The following is a 16,825-nucleotide window of genomic DNA, read 5'->3' on the forward strand; positions in this document are numbered from 1 at the left end:
TACCTGCAGAAGAATCAAAGCACAGTGGACAAGCAAGACAAAGCACAGATTTTGTATCTTCAGCTTCTGAAAAGAAAGTTCTGCAGAAACAGGAGGAAAAAAAACAGCGATGCTACCTTAAAGCCATGGGACAAAGGAAGAACCAGTATAGGACTGTACAGAGATATGAAACAAAAAAAGGATCCCACGTGTGACAAAATTCAACTATCCTTTTTTTTTTTTACTCCAGATTGTAAGAAGGAATCACGAGGCCACAACCACCTTCCCAGTGCTGTGTCACCCAGGTGAGGAAAGAGCCAGAAAACAAAAACCCATATGCACCCTAGCACAAGACCAACCCAACAAAAACTAGGCACAAACAGCCCCTTTTAATTCAGGCAAGTTATCAGTTTGTATATCTGCAGTCCTTTGCTTCCTTTCCTCTTAGAGAACTGTTAGCTCAAGAATTTGAGGTGGATATAGGAAGTTCTTAATTCTTCGTTATAAAGAATTACACTTGAATCCTATGGTAAAACAACTCTGGTAACACAGCTTTAACTTCTGAGTAAGAGAAAGCAAATTCAGTTTTGACTCTGAGGAAAGTTGCTTTCCTGAGACTGGTTGCCTTTGTACAAATATAGTTATAGCTAGTCACAAGCAGACTACAAGCAGCACTACAAGCTTCAGCACGACTTTGCTGAAAGCAGTAACGTAACAGTGTTGTTAGCATGATTTCTCAATTTGCATCAGAGGGAAAACCCACTGAAGACCCACCTGTTCATTCCCAAAACAGAAGAAATTCGCATTCTCGTTTCAATTAAAGCTTTTCTCATTCTCCCCATTACGACAGCACACTGGTTTTGAATGACCATTGTCACTTTTTATTCAAAAAGAAACCAAAGTCAGGAACACTGGTCATTTTAGACTTTTAATTAGAGGGGAAAAATATACTTTTTCTATAACGGCAATAAAGAGTTAATAGTGGAAAAGCTGCAGATGTATACACCATAACTAGTCTACATTAAAGACTCTTATAAATACTTTGTTCATATTTGTCCCTTGAAGTAACTTGCAGAAATAGTTTATTTTTCAGCCTTCCAGTCCACCAGTCACACAACAGCCATCATCATCTGAAAGAGAAAGAAATGCGTAAAACACAGGATAATTTAAGTCTCTAGTCACTAATGAGTGTTGTAAACAAACAGCCCCAGTCTGCTCTTAAACTGGTTTCCAGAACTTCCTTCTGAACTCCAGGAATATATCACGGTTAAGGATGTACCTTTCTAACGAGGTTAAAACAGGAAAAGATTTTCCTCCCTCCTTTGTTTGACTTTCGCATTTGAGGGGACAGGGAGACAATATCCTACCATTAGAAATCTGAATTGAAGTTTAGATCTGCTGAAAGAGAACAGAGGCAGAGAGGCAGAACCCACCAGCCTCACAAGGACAGCAGTAGTCAACGAGGTTTACTTTGTATTCCCTCTCTTAGGGTAGATTTGCCCTTTGTCATCTCAGACAGTACTGTGCACTTTCCAGTGGCACCAACAGAGATGCCAGAGCACTTCACAGGTAGAGAATGTTCCTGAAGGCTATACTCACCACACTCGCAGTCCTGCTCATCTCACTCATATCTTGAAGCCCAGAGCTCTCATACACTCTTTGTGGGCTTCAATTAGGTGCCCGCAATTTTCTTCCCCCTTCTCAATGATGCTGCAAAACAAAAACATTTCCAAGGTTCAACAAGAAAACGTTATCTTACTATTAGTCAAATCCACAGAGCTGACAAGCTGTTGGGAACAATCAAGAAACCCTATGAGGCTCCAGAGATCTTTTTGACTATCCTGTCCAGAGTAGCACTGTTTTGGAAAATACAATGCTATTCCAAAAAGCTGCCCAAGCGTGGAGTGGTGCGCTTAAACTCTGATGAGCTGCATAACAATTTCCTAAACAGACCAACGCTAAACTGGGCAAGTTGAGACTGGAATTTTGTTATATAACACGAGGCTGTCACCTCACTTTATCGAGCGTGCTCATCTTGACAAGAAAGAAAGCTTCAAATTATTCAGTAGAGAAGAAATAAGCTTTCTATAATACACAACAGATGGAGACTAGCTTGACCAGTAAATGACAGTTTAAACCAGCTTTAGGTAGTATTTAGGGATTCTGACACACACACACAGTCTAGTTACTCTTAAAAAAAAAAAAAAAAGGCATTACCACAAACAGTAACTTTCAGTATTACTCATCCATCCAAGTGTCTAATACCTTATCGAACAGCGGTAAAAGCCTATCATCACTGGTGTAGAGCATACACCACAAAAACACCTCAGACTTGCTTTCTGGTGACTCGCAGAGCACTCCTGGCCTCAGGGGTGGGGGCTCCACCACCCTGCAGAGTGCAGGTCACAGATCTGGTCAACCCCAGGCTGCCAGACACAGGATGCTATTTTTTACTGACAATTACTGACAGAGAGAGAAATTAGTCAGTTGTGAGTAACTAAAACGTCTAAATTACATTTTAGTTACTAAAACGTAACTAAAACTTCTTCTCCTCCCAGTATTTAAGCTTTGTTACAGATGAAATTGCACCACAGTCGCCCAGGGTAACTCCATTTGCTGCATGACTTATACCCTACCACCCTTTTTCTGAGATGGCCACGGACACACCTTTAATTTATCACGTAACTAGACTCACGTGCCTAACTTTGGCAGAAACACTCTGCTGGCCTTATTCCATCTGCTGAAAGACGCTTCTACAACCTTTCAGGTTAAAAAAAATTGAATAAAAATGGTTTAGCCTCACAACTAATTTACTGTCTCAGACAAGGGACCGGTGTTTTGGGGTACATTTCATGGTAATATGTAGTGATAGTGACGAAGCCTGCAGATATAAATGCATTGAAAGGTGTCATTGTTGATGTTTGCAGCTCTGTGAGGACTGCAAGCAAACAGAAAGCGTTACTTTATTAGAAAAGCAGCGTTCAGAAGAAGGTAATAGAAGCATTACCAGGCTCTGGCACTCCTTTTCAGCCAACTAACAGCTGTAAAGGAGCTTTAGGAGCTTTAACACATCCTCGGGGAGCCTGCCTTTAGGGCGAGCCACCAGCCCTGCACCTCCTTCCTCGCAGCCATGCCGTGAGGCGCCCACCCCGCCTGCACACCCCGGGCTGCCCGAGGGGAAGCCCCACGGCCCGGGGAGGGCACTCACCAAGCATCCCTCGCCTTCTTGGTGTCGGGGCAGGCACAGCAGGGCTTCAGCGGCTGCTTCTGCCCCTTCGCCTCCCCGCCGCCCTTGGGCTCGCAGCTGGCGGCCGCGACCGACGACATGGCGGCACCGCGCGGGACGGCTGAGGAAGGGGGGGAAATGGAGGGAAAGGGGCGGCAGAAACCGAGCCGAGGAGAGCCCAAGAGAGCCGGGACGAGCCTCCCGGTGCCGGTAGCGGTCCCTGCCCGCCCGGGAAGCAAACGGAGAGGGCAGAGGGGTGCTTGGGTTCCGGGTGAAGCGGCGCGGCTGGGCGGGCAGCCCGCGGCTCGCCGGGAGTTGTAGTGTGCGGGCGCCATGGCGCCGCCCCGCCGCTGGGCGCTGGTGTGAGGTGAAATGCTCTCTGCTCCAACAAAACAATTCAGCTCTTTCCAAAGCTCCTGATTTTCATCACATGCATAGCTGAGGCTTCCTATTTTCACCATCAAGGCACCTCTGTGGCACCCTGTCAATGCATCTCCTGGAAACACAGGCTCCTTCCTGAGGGGGCTGCCTATGCACTGCCATCCTACCTCCGAAATGGTGGCCTGTGACACTCACCTAATCAGGCACCTGTTTAATTAACCATCAATCTCAGCTCAGTGGCCTGTCCCCAACTATCCCTTTTTGGCTAATAACACTGTTCAGGCTGACCCATTACCACCCAGCCACCAGGTTCAGCACACGTACCCTATGAGGCCATGCACTTGGGCATGATGATCGGGAAGGTGCACAGATCATATATGGTGACTACGATATAATTTTCCCAAATATATGCAAACATGATGCAAGGTGGAGCTCAGAGTGAAACTCCTATTGAAATGTTGCATCAACTGTCTAAAGCAGTGTCTTGCTATCGCTTTGTGTGTGCTCATTTACCATATTAAGCATGTTTCCCTTTCACCCTTTCAAGTTAACTAGTTTTTTCTTTCTAGAGCTTTATCTACTGGCCGCTATCCAAAGGCCTGGAGTTGGTGGTAGCAACACAAACTCTGAAGGAAAGCGTGTGGTAAAAACTTCAAAAAGGTTTTTTCGAAGTCTGCAAGTGAACTGTGTCTTTTATTCAACAACATCTTCCCCCCAAAAAAACACATTTCATACTCTAGGTGGAGGTACAGAATACCAAAGGTAGTGGGGGTGAAAATGTAAGCATGGATGGTTAGCGGTGCTTTTTGTTATCCATTTGTCCTCTGCCTGCTGACAGTAGCAGGTAAATTGTACTAAGGAGTATGTGTCACGATGAAGAAAGTCATCAGCAAGTCAAAAAGGAATGGTTGAGGGCAGTCTACACAGCTGAGACTGCTGGAAAATTGTCAGATCCAGTACCCAGGAGGGAATTCCAAGGAAGTTCAGTGAAAATCTCTGAGGCTCTGAAAGAGCTAATGAAAAAAAAAAAAGAGGTTCCTCAATCTACCATATCATTTGGCAGCCTGGTGCCACACGTGGGAGTAAAAGGAATACAGATAGCACTGAACGTTTACAGCTCTGGGTTTAGAGGAGTAATTGGTGAATTGGGAGAGATTGCTCAGTTTCCATGGGGATACAAATTATTTTCCCTGTATGGACTTTTATCAGAATTAAAGAACGTGTAGTCACAACACATAACGTGTAAGCCTCCCAGTAGCACTGCAGTCTATGTATGTACAGCTTCTTTTACCTTCAGCCTCAGACAACTGAAAAAATGGTTGTCTAAAAAAAGAAGTAGTTGTCTGTTAAAGAGATTCAAGTGGGCAGACTTTTCAAGGAACCTCAAAAATACATTTGTGTTCATTGTTATGTAGGGTAAACCCCTATTCAATATCAGTTGAAAGCAGCAGCCTAGGGTAGTCTGGGGTTTTCCAGATTTCTCACACTTCTGATATACATAACATAAAGATGAATTTAAATGTGGAAAATCTGTGTGGTGAAACAGAGACAAAGGTATTTTGATATCTTCCCCACAGTGTCTATTCTAGGAACCATTAACCCTTTACCACCTTGAAGGAAAAAAAAAAAAAAAAAAAAGCCTGTTTAACATTGATCTAGAGAAATATTTTTGTCTTTGACTTAGTGTAAACATAAGACAGCTACTGCCTCAGCAGCCCAGTCAGCCATACAGCATGTCTGATTGTCAAATAAGTTGTCTACATTTTTGGTCAACACTTAAATACACATGCTATGAAAAAAGGACTTGAAACGTCCGAGCAGAATGACTTGTCAGGGCCCACCTGCTTATCACGTTAACTGCCTGGGTACAGGATAGAGCATCTCTTTTTGATCATAGTTGCAGATCTGCAACTGCCACACGCCATCTGCTCAGCAGCGTGACCCAAGTGAGAACGAAGGATAGAAGGACCTTTGCTCTGGTCTTGTACGACGGAAGAGGCTCTAAGGTGGTTAATTACAGCCCCTCTAAGTTTCAAACTCCATCTTTAGGTGAAGGTAACTGATTCTCTTAAACCTGGGCTAAAATCACTTCAAAATGTGATGCACCAGCCCCTTCCCTGGCTGAAAGGCAAATCCCAGTGTTCCAGGACTACGGCATGAATTCTGTGTGCAGGGATTGTGTACAACAGCACTGCACTGTCCCCTCCTGGGAGATCACCACGGAAGGCTGTATGGGGAGAGTCTCCTTCCAGACGGGAGAGCAAGTTCTTAAAGAAAACAGAGTAGAACCAAGATTACTTTTAAAGCATTTCTCTCAGTGTGAATGCCCTGGATGAGTTTAGCACTGCAAAAGATCATCTCTTGCCAGAAATTCAGCCAAATCTCCCAAGTGTCAAAGGCTGGAGGTAGATGGCAGTTCGCAAGATTGCAGTTGCTTTCAATTTCAGAAGCAGAACTGAACTGCTGCCTCCCACATCCCCAAAATTATGGGGTCTCATGCAGGGACCAGGGCTCTGAGGCCCATCCCTCCACAGTGAAGAAAATGGTGACCCTCCTACAACAAAAGGCAGAGCAGAAACTTTTGTCCCGATCAAAATTTGCGGCAGAAATAACGTCAAGCATTGCCACCACTACTTCTGCTAAGAAACCAACATTTTTATAGAACAGGTTAAACTTCGTTTCCAGCAGTGACTGACCTTTCTATTGAAATCTGGATGTTGGTGTAGGAAAAAAAAAGAAAAACAAAACAAAACAAAAAAACCAGTATTTTTTTAATAAAGAATTGTAATGTTTTTCTCACATTTTTGCTGTAAATCTCTCCCCAGTTTGTGCTAAGGTTATCATCGCTTTGTGTTATGCCTCTTTCTTCTTTTCACTTCCCACTGAAAGAATATCCAGCCATATTAGTAAAGATTACGAACTTGCCTTACAACACCCTAAAAGCCAGATCAGCACATTCGGTACGCAATCACCGTAGCAACATCACAAAAGAAGGAAGCTGGAATTTTGTGCTGTGACACAAAACAACTTGCGCAGGCTTAGGAGGCAAAGGCAACTGGGGCTGTGGCCACACGGCAGCTTTTTCATAGCACACATGTGCCCCAGCTGATTCTGGATGCACATTTCCAGCACAGCCAGCTTGCTTCGGTGCTTGCTAGGATGGCAGGTCAGCTGCCCCCCTTCCTGGAGGGAACAGCAAAGAAAATCCAAGCCCTCTGGGATACACCCCACTGCACAGGCTGGTGGGAAGGAAGGGTCAGGCACTTGCACACAGATGGCTGCTTGTCCTACCAACAAAAAATGGGAGTGGGGCTGAAGAAGAGAAGTGTGTATCACCTGAGAGTTTGTATGCTTAGCAGCTGAGAAAATCCTAGCCTGTATTTGGAAAATAACATCACTAATCCTCCAAAAGGCATGAATCTGCAAAGGGCTATCTGTGCTCATTAAATTCTCAATTTTCAGTTAAAAAAACAGAAAAAATGTCCAAGCTTAAAAACATTTAGGCATGAACGAGATATACATTAGTCACTTAAGAGGAAGTCTTGCTATCCTCAGATATTTTCTCCACTACAGAGTTAACCAAAGCAGCTGCATATATAGATATTCCCAAACAGGAAACCTCTTTCATTCTCACTTCTCATGACTTGAAGGAGTAAGACTTTTAAACTTCTGCATCACCCCTGTAGAAATCACCAGAACTGATCTGAATGCGGCAGCTGAGCCACCATAAATACAGCAGTTCATGCATGCATGGACGATCTCCGATTAGTCACCCCACAGAGGGCAAATGCTCCCTAAGGTCTGTGCTGATGCACTACAGGAAATCTTGCTCAGAACCCAAGTCCTCTGGCCTATGTATTGAAGAAAAATGACCTCTGTAAAATATTCCATAACACCAGCTTCTCTTGATGATTTTTCTGTAAACCAGGCTGTGTCACTGAACAACTCCGATGAATGGTGTTCAGCTGTTGATCAGCTGAGAAGTGGTGATACAGGAGGTTCACTTTTTGTCTGTTACACACATTACAGTCATCCCTTTTTCCCCTTAGCATTGCTGCTGTTAACAATTTCATTCTGCCTGGTATAGTGCCATTTCGATGTCAGTGCCAGTAGCAAACCTTGCTTGTTTGAGTCTATTGAAGTCTCTCTCGATCGTGTTTTATGAAATGTGAGCTTCGCGATAGCAAATAATTTAACAATCACAACAAATCATAGAAGCTAAATGGAAGCCTGGAAGGAATACTTAGTATTTCCAAATATATGAGCCTTTCCATTTTTGACGTGTCACTGACTGTGGCTGCAAGCTGCTTGTCAAGAGCAGGTAGCATTATATATCTTCTAAATCCATTTAGAGTCCCCACAGCTCTTACTTGCTGGGCAAAGTTACAAGACAATGTATAAAATGGAATCTCTTAAGCTATTGCTTTCACATCAGTGGTGAGTCTAGATTTCAACTTCAAATGCCCAATTCTCCCACAGTTGATTTCTTCTACTTTTCTTCTGGATGATCCAGGAGAACTTTTGAGTTTAATGAGCATTATTGGTACTTTCTGAAGAATATCTTCAAAAACCTCATTCCCATCAAAAATCAGACTTGACTACCTGAGTGCTTAAGGTCAGATTTTAAGACCAGCATGTTGTGTAGGATTTTCTCCAGGTAACAAGTTGATACTTATTCTGTGTAAAAAATACTAAATTTTACTCCAGATTGGTGCATCATTAGCTTCAACTACTCCAGTCCCTTATTAAAAACCCAGAATGGGTTCCTCTGAGTCTGACTCTCCTAAAGGTCATCCAAAGATTTACATAGGGTCAAAGAGGGGATGTTTTCAGATCAGCATGCTAAAGGGCGAGTTCCTATCATGCTGTCACAGTTGATGTATCAAGACAATGGCAATGTGCTCTAGATCCTGCACTGTGTTCTGTTTCGTTTCCACCATTTGAGGCTGGGAAGTGAAGTGGTAAGGACTATGTGGATGCAGGCAATGACAGAGGGTTATTTCTTGCCATGACCTGTCTTGCCCGTATTTCTGATACTCTTTACCTGGGGACCTTGGATGTGTGTTGGCCCTCAGCTTAACTCAGTCCAGTGGGTTGCAACTAAAGGACAATAAGTAAATCTTTTTGAAAAGTTTAATAGAGATGATTAAGATCATGTTCCACTAATTGTCTGAGAAGAAATAAGAATCTGATGTATGGAATAATTATACTGTGTTCATAATTACAAGCTGCAATGCAAATACATAGCACATCTGGCCAGCAATGTAATTTCCATGACTAAGACTCACAGAAAATCAAGGGCCCCTGGGGCTCCCTTCACCTCAGGTCTTTATACAAACATAAACACTCACTTCCTGGAAAAATCTTCCAATTATTAGAAGCCAGACTTGACCAGGCACTTTGACAAACAATAGTAGGAAGAGCAAGGAGAGCTGGCTGAAATGCTGTGAATGTTAACAAGATACTCCCTTGTATAGTTTTTGATACATCAGATAAATATATACTGCCTGTCCCCCCATCTGCTGAGTTGTTAAATCTACTCTAAACTATTGTTGGCTTTAGTACAAACCATCCATCAAGCAGACAGTAAAGTCTAACTACCGAACTTGTGAACTTCTGGGTACGCAGATCTCCTTGGATCAAGGAGACAACCTTCTATCTACAGCCCTTGACATTCTTAGGAAGTCACCTCCTCTTTTACTCATGCTGGCCCTGGGAGGAGAGCAGAGCCAGGTGGCATGATCGATTGGCATGGCCAGGATGGCAGCTGCTGGCTGAACAGGAATCACCAGTCAAGTATTATGGAGATGAGTACCTCAGCAGGACCTCTCTCCAGGCTGGGCTGAGTGATGATTTGCTACAAGCAAACGTAGTTGTTATTTATTTTTAAAAATTGACAAAAAAGATTATAAGGCTAGAGCCAGACCCTAATGAGAAGCAGATATGGAATTGGTACGCTTTCAATCACAATCCTGCTACATGCACATCCAGGTCTTCTGAAGCAAGAAGTAGTTGGATTGATTTGAAGATACAAACTCTTCCCAACTACTACTAAGCCAGAAATATAGGGTGATATGTTGTGCTCGGACTAGGACATAGCATCTCCTCTGGTGATTCAACCATTAACTGAGGAGACAAAGAAGAGAGCACATCCAATGTGAGATGTGTTAACACACTGTAACCTGAATGCTGCAAGCTAACATGTTGGCATTGCCATTTATTCCTCTGAGTATTTGCACGGGAATACTAGGAATTCACTAGTTCCCTAAGGAGTTCAATCTAAGGTCCTTTTGCTACTCAGACTAGATAACATTCCTGACTTCAGCCCAGCAAATCAAACAAATCTCTGCTTCAGTCATTCCCTGATCACTAAGAATTTCCTCCAGGTTTCGTACAAGAAATAAAGTTTATGAATATGCATGTCTAACTGTACTGGTGAAGTGTTTTTGTTTGTTTGTTCTAATACAGAAAATACATATTAGCTGGAATCGTCCTTAATTCCCCCTTTCCTCTCCTGCCTTTTTTTTTTCTATTTTTTTATTATTATTATTTTTTGGTAAAGTGATAATCAAAACCATTATAGAAATCTTTCATCAGGCTTTGGAGTGAATCCTTTAACTGTGATCAGAAAGCCCTGCTGCTTTGCTGCTTCGTTTTCTTTGAGCTTTGACTTTTGAAGCTATCCTCATTTGTAGATTGCTTTTAGTGCAGGAAACATGCCAACAGTCATACTAAGAAAAGAAGAGAGAGAGCGAACAGAAGGTTTCCCATAGCTTCATCTTTGTGATTTTTTTTTTTTTTTTCCATTTCAGTGGTTGTGTCTCAAGATGTCTGTTTTAGCAGGGCTATTAGTAAAAACAGCATAGAGAAACCAAAGACTTCACCTTGACGAAGCTACATTTAGCTCAATCAGTACCCAAAGGCCATTTTTGCAAAAGATGTCACAAGTGAAATATTCGCCTCACAAACCTATAGGTATATAATGGTGTATAATATAGGTATATAAGGTATATAATGCCTTGCTACAGCTAAGAGCCAGCACAGAGACGAGGCCTAGACCCCAAAACCAACAGGTTTCATAACATCTGCCCAGTCATTGAGTGTTGTACGTATACAGCTAGAGAACCACAGCGAAATCTGCCCAGGAATGGATTTTAGGGCCTCTCTGGGATGGGTCCAGGGGCCAAATTCACCTGATAGCTGATTCACCTCGTGATTAATAGGAGTGCCCAGCTGGCACCACCCAGGCCAGGGCCTGTGATGGATGGCCTGTACGTGGAGAAACTGTGACATCCCGTGGCGAGCTGCGAAATAGCATCAAACAGTTACTAACTTTACACGGGTGGCTTTAATTTGGGCGTTTCAACAATGCTTTTTATGCTGTAACTTTGTTGATGGAACTTAGATTTTTTATTTATTACAAGGAAAACGCCACCACGAAGCACCACACGCACTCAGCACCGTAACAGGGTGGTCTTTGCTAACGAAGAGCTGGAGAGGAACATCTATGTTAACTGTGGGTAAAGCCAGACGGATGACATCTTGCCAGGGGTTTTACAGATGCTCATGAATTGCAGAGGAGCAGTCAAACTCAAAAAACCTAGTTCCCTCCCAAGCTTTACAGAGCAGAAGGAGGGCCAGGTAGAGATCCACCATCTTTTTGGGTCAATTGCTTTTCCTTCACATCCCAGCCTACTACACTTTCTCAGCTCCTCACCTCGGTTTCTCATTTTCTTGTCCACACCACCATTCCTTACTACTGACTGCCCACCCTGTCTCTCTGGTTCCCTCTGGCTCCCTACCACCCCACTCCCCTGTGCATTTATCTTTGCTCGGCCAGCCGAGGTTCTCCTCTAAAACCAAACTTTCACGTCCAATCCATCTTCTCTTCGTCCACCTACTTCTGCTCTCAACTGATGCCCAAGCCTACCCTCGCCTAAATTTTCCACCTCTGTCTGGTTTTACAATTCAAACACCTCAGCAAGTTATCACGGCGTAACAAGTCCATCAACAGAGTAGCAGTAATTCCTCTTCACAGCAAATTACATCGTCCTGCCTCAAGGTTAATGTGAGGTAAAATGCATTTAGCTCAGCCTCTTTCACGGCCGGCTAAACTAGTGCACTTTACCACAAATTTGCAACACGCTAAGCACTGGCACAGAGTTAGTCCACTCCATCAGATGCTGCACAGTAACTCATGGAAGTGTGGACAGCTTACTCATATATCTGAGAGTATGGTGCCTCCTCACAGCCAAATGGCTATAAGAAATCATCAGATAGACAGGACACCAGCTCAGCTACACTGTCTTGTTCTGGAAAAGCTATTACTGAAAAAAAATAAAACCAACCAAAAAAAAAAAATCATGCTTCAACCTGCAGCCCTAAGGAGAAAGCCCAACAGTTAAGTTGTAAAAATAGCAGCTAAGAAACAGAGGATATATATATAGAGAGAGAGAGAGAGATAGACTGCTTACACCTTAGTTACCTTCAGCTCACATTCACCAGAGCAACAGGATGTGTCCTTGACACAAAGACCTGCCAGAGAAGCTTTGAGGCCCTTTTCCAAAGTGTTGGTCAGAGATATGATTGTCACAGTGTACTGTCTGGGATCAAAGATTTTTTTCAGAGCCTTTCATACCTGGGGATCGTTTTCTTTAAAAATGGGTGATCTGCATAAGCAGAGAGAAACAGAGAAAGGCTGACTGAGAACAAACATTAGCACATTGCCATTTCAGCATATTCCATAGCACACAGTCATATTCCAGGGACCCTAGCAGGCCCACAGCAGCTGAAGTGAAACCACAACATGAAGCCTTCAGGCAAAGAACAATGAAGAAGACAGTAATAATTTATACATCCTTAAACACTGCCAGACTGTTCACTGTCCACATCTGTAATTCACAGATTTCTCAGAAGTATCAGCTAAAAATAAGCCAATATTTCACCTGTATTTCAAGTTCCAGGAACCTGAACCTTGAGCTTTTTAGCTCAGCCATATGTACCAGTCACCTCCTCTGAGCGGGAGCACACAGGTCCCGCTCAAAGCTTCAGGTAGCTATTCAGCAAAGCTTCATAGCTTCAGGTAGCTATGCAGAAACCTGAAAAGTTGTGTTTTATCTTCTGGCAGGTGAGTTTTCAGCCACATCAGTCTCCTGAGCTGGTTCACCACACAGTCTTCCAGCTGCCAACAGCTACAGTTCAGACTCAGTGAGGCCAGGCAGCTCATGGAGAATGAAGATGGTAGAAACATCATAGATTTAGATCACTGTAAAGCAGTTAAAATTAATAGTGGGGCTGCACATTTTTGATCTTCTACAGCTCCAAAGAGCACTCATCTGTTAGTCTACATCCTGAGATTTGTACATCTGCATCGACTTATGAAATTGTTCCATTGCTCCTTCCCTACTACTAAATTTCCATCCAGTCCTTCACTCACCAAAAAAAAAAAAAAAAAAAAAAAAAAAAAAAAAAAAAAGCCACCTGCATCCCTGCATCTTGTCCTCCCTGAAAAACTTAAAGGGGAAAAATGTGAGAGGGTGGAGCTGACAAAAACATTTTTTGGCCAAGGTACAGTTCACACACCTCATCACCTCAAGGCAGATGTCCAGCAAGGAAAATTTTACCATGGAAATTATGAAACTCTAATGCAATGAGATAGAAGAAAAAGGAAAACGGAACTTGGTCATGGGAAATGTTAGGCAAGCCTATTAACAAGTGATGTTTGCTGCCCTGTTAATAATTATAAAGCATCACTTTGTAAAATTTCTTATTAAAGAGGCCCATGAAGAAAGACTGAGAGAGCTAGGGATGTTCAGACTGAAGAAGAGAAGGCTCCAGGGAGACCTTGTTGCAGCCTTTCAATACTTAAAGGAGGCTTATAAAGAAGATAGAGAGCAGCTTTTTGCTCAGGCAGATAACGATAGGACAAAGGGGAAAGGTTTTAAACCAAAAGGGGGGCAATCTAGATTAGGTGTTAGAAGGAAATTCTTCACTCGGAGGGTAATGAGGCAGTGGAACATGCTGCCCAGAGAAGCTGTGGGTGCCTCATCCCTGGAGGTGTTCAAGACCAGGTTGGACAGGGCTTTGGGCAACCTGTTCTGGTGGGAGGCCTCCCTGCCCACAACAGGGGGGTTGGAAAGGATGATCTTTAAGGTCCCTTCGAACCCAAATCATTCTATGATTACAGCCAGCTGGTTATCTTTACAGGATGAATCAATCCATTATGTAAAGCTGTGGCAGCATTTCTTATTTGAGTCTTCAACTGACCCACTTTGATCTATTACCCTAAGAATTACCTTGCTGCTTCAAACAAGCATCAGGCCTTGAAGAAAAGTAATACAGCGTTGATAGAGTCATGAAATTTGGAACTGTAGTCCTTGTGTCTCTCTCCTATGATAAAGCAGTAAGGGACCAAAATTTTCCATCAGACATACCAAGTTGCAAATAATTATTTAGTATACAAAATAATTAATTCAATGAATAATGAATGCTACTTTGAGATTATAGGCAAAGGAGATGGCCCATTTGCAATTCCACTGCTTTTTGTGTCCTGTTCTGCCTAAAAGAGTAGTCTCAGCAGCATTGCTTCCATATCCCCTTAGAATGACAAAAGGAGAGATCATCCCATTTAACAACGAGTGTTTCTAGATTTGCTCCTCTGAGAAGGTGACAGCCATCCTCATTTCAAAAACATCAATGCATCCCAATAACAGAATAATGCTTATTTGTAATCCTTTGTGCATGTCTCTTCAGATGCTTTACAAATGCAAAAATACCTCCGTCTGCTCCACCAAGCCTATTTTCACCACTTTATAGTAAGGGATGTCCTATAGTCATGAGCAGTGCCAGGAATAAGAATATCCAGGCTTGAATCCAGTCCTCCAGCATAATTGCTAGACCAGTTTTTCTTAAGCACTAAGCAAGGATCCAGGGGAACTGGAGAGCATCATATAAAACAACTTGAGCAAGAGCTGTTGAAAAGCAAAACCACCTAGTCTGTTCCCCCTCCCTTTTCTCAGCGGAGCCCTCCCTGCCCTCCTCAAGCTACGTACAAACCACATCTATGCCTGTTTCACCATGCAGCCCTTTACAACCGTGTAATGGGCCCACTTTGAGTGAGCAGCCACCACTGGGAAAGAGAGTGAAGGCTACCCCTCATACATGGTGCCCTGAGGTGGTAGTGCTGGTGAAGGACTTGTTGAGGTGGTGGTGGAGTTGTGGTGGTGAAAGACTTGTGGTGGTGGTCAAGGATTTGTGCTGGTCTGAAGGACTGGTGGTGATGAAGGATTCGTGGTGGTGGTGAAGGACTTGTGCTGGTGCGAAGAACTTGTGGTGATGAAAGTCTTGTGGTGGTGGTGAAGGAGTTGTGGTGATAAAAGACTTGTGGTGGTAAAGGACTTGTGGAGGTGAAGAATTCATGGTACTGGTGAAGGACTTGTGGTGATGAAAGTCTTGTGGTGGTTGTGAAGGACTTGTGCTGGTGGTGAAGGAGTTGTGATAGTGAAGAACTCGTGATGACAGTGAAGGACTTGTGGTGATGAAAGCCTTGTGGTGGCAGTGAAGGAGTTGTGGTGATAAAAGACTTGTGGTGGTGGTAAAGAACTTGTGGTAGAGGTGAAGAATTCATGGTGGTGGTGAAGGACTTGTGCTGGTGTGAAGGAATTGTAGCGGTGAAGGAGTTGTGGTGATGAAAGATTTGTGGTGGTGGTGGTGAAGGACTTGAGGTTGTAGTTAAGGACTTGAGATGGTGAAGGACTTGTAGTGGTGGTGAAGGGCTCATGGTGACAGTAAAGGACTTGTGGTGAAGGACTTGTGCTGGCAAAGCACTCATGGTGATGGTGAAGGACTTCTGGTTATAGACTTGTAGTGGCGATGAAGGACTTGTAGTGGTGGCAGTGTAGGACTGGTGTCAGTACAGGACTCATGGTGGCGGTGCCGGCACTGAAGGTCACCCAACTCTCTCCCCCCCAAGCCAGCGTCACTCCGCCATGGGCACGTCCCGGCGGCCAGACCCGCCCCGTTGCTGCCGGTCGCCACAGTAACCGCTGCCGGCGCCGTGCTCTCCCAAATGGCGGCCGGCCGGCCCCTCGACTGCCTCTACGGTACCGGCACCGCGCCGGGGGTGGCGGAGCCCCTGGGCTGCGAGGCGGGGGCCGGGGCGGTGGGCTCCCGGCCCCGGCCCCGGGGGGAGCTGCCGGGGCTGGCTGCAGGCTGTGGGCGGGGAGGGCTGGAGGGGAGCCGGGTCTTCCTCCCCATCCCGCCGCGCTTGGTGGCATGAGGGCTTCCGAGGGCTCACCGCTGTCCAGTCCTTTATTTCTGTTTCATCCTTTGTTTCAGCAGCAGAGCTTGCGAAGAAAGTATTCTTTGCAGATTTGTCTTCTTGCATGCGCACCTAGTTGTATGTCAGCGCTGAGGCTCCTCTGTGTGATAGCAGAATTGAGTTACTATGGAGTCATGTTTCACTTTTTCTTTCCTAGCTTGGTTTATAATCTCTTATGGACAGACATAAAGAGGGAACTAGAGCCTGAGCAGCGCCTCATGCTGGTTCTTCCCGTATGTGACCGGTTCCATTTGCTTTCTTGTCTTTCAGACCCTCTGTACACGCTGTCGAGTGAGAAGGACCATTCAAAGGCAAATATCCAACTTATCGGTGGTAAATTGGTAGGTGTTGGCCAAAGATAGCTCAATCATACACCATCATTTTTCTGGTGTATGCACACACATGGATAGAAACTTACTGTCTCAATTCTAAGCTACTACACTAAACAGCAAAATCCAAAGCAAAGGAAGCAGTGTTACCAAATACAAGACAACACAGGAAGCAACTGCAAGCACAGCTATTAAAACGTGTTATTGCAGTGTCCTCTCACTTACCTTGGGATATACTTACACTACAGCTCAAGGTAGCATACTTAAACATCATTAAAACCACCTAGGTACCACCAGCTACACAGCCTGTAACAGGTTACAAACCCATCCTAATACTTCATAGGAGATTGGAACAGTTTCACTTCCTAGCTAAGCTGTTAGCTAGTTAGCCCATGCTTAGCTTCCTGCTGGCTTTGCCCCTCTACTACCAGTATTCAGCCTTGCTAGTTTAAAACCAGCTAGGGCATGTCTCTAGGGAGCTACAGTCACACCTTTAGACAGTGATTGATGTCTGGACAGGCTGCATATAGGTAGGATGCCAAAGAAAAACAGACTTGCTACAACTGCACAATGAATTGGATTTTAAACAAA

General features: G+C 44.1%; 2 protein-coding genes across 2 annotated transcripts in view; one reads left to right on the forward strand and one right to left on the reverse strand.

Annotated features, from left to right (window-relative positions):
- Window positions 1-894: 894 nt before the first annotated feature.
- On the reverse strand, window positions 895-3,504 carry COX17 (cytochrome c oxidase copper chaperone COX17). The gene is made up of 3 exons (XM_068698105.1): window positions 3,188-3,504; window positions 1,579-1,689; window positions 895-1,109 (listed from the first exon to the last, which is right to left on the reverse strand). Exons 1-2 carry the CDS (start codon window positions 3,304-3,306, stop codon window positions 1,605-1,607), a joined length of 204 nt encoding a protein of 67 aa, XP_068554206.1. The 5' UTR covers window positions 3,307-3,504; the 3' UTR covers window positions 895-1,109; window positions 1,579-1,604.
- Window positions 3,505-15,494: 11,990 nt separating this feature from the next.
- Window positions 15,495-16,825, forward strand: part of CFAP91 (cilia and flagella associated protein 91) — a 35,459-nt gene continuing 34,128 nt past the window's right edge. The window contains exons 1-2 of the mRNA XM_068698118.1: window positions 15,495-15,687; window positions 16,176-16,246. Of these exons, the coding sequence (XP_068554219.1) occupies window positions 15,654-15,687; window positions 16,176-16,246 (105 nt within the window). The 5' untranslated portion in view covers window positions 15,495-15,653. The remainder of the gene's footprint in view (window positions 15,688-16,175; window positions 16,247-16,825) is intronic.

Source organism: Anas acuta, chromosome 1 (assembly GCF_963932015.1).
Source record: "Anas acuta chromosome 1, bAnaAcu1.1, whole genome shotgun sequence".
Lineage (NCBI taxonomy): Eukaryota > Metazoa > Chordata > Aves > Anseriformes > Anatidae > Anas > Anas acuta.

Bases quoted from the DNA above. Each gene is read 5' to 3' on its own strand.
- COX17 (XM_068698105.1), bottom strand. From the start codon at position 3,306: ATGTCGTCGGTCGCGGCCGCCAGCTGCGAGCCCAAGGGCGGCGGGGAG. The intron at 1,690-3,187 runs GTGAGTGCCCTC...TTTGTTTTGCAG, and splicing joins AAGAAGGCGAGGGATGCTTG to CATCATTGAGAAGGGGGAAG.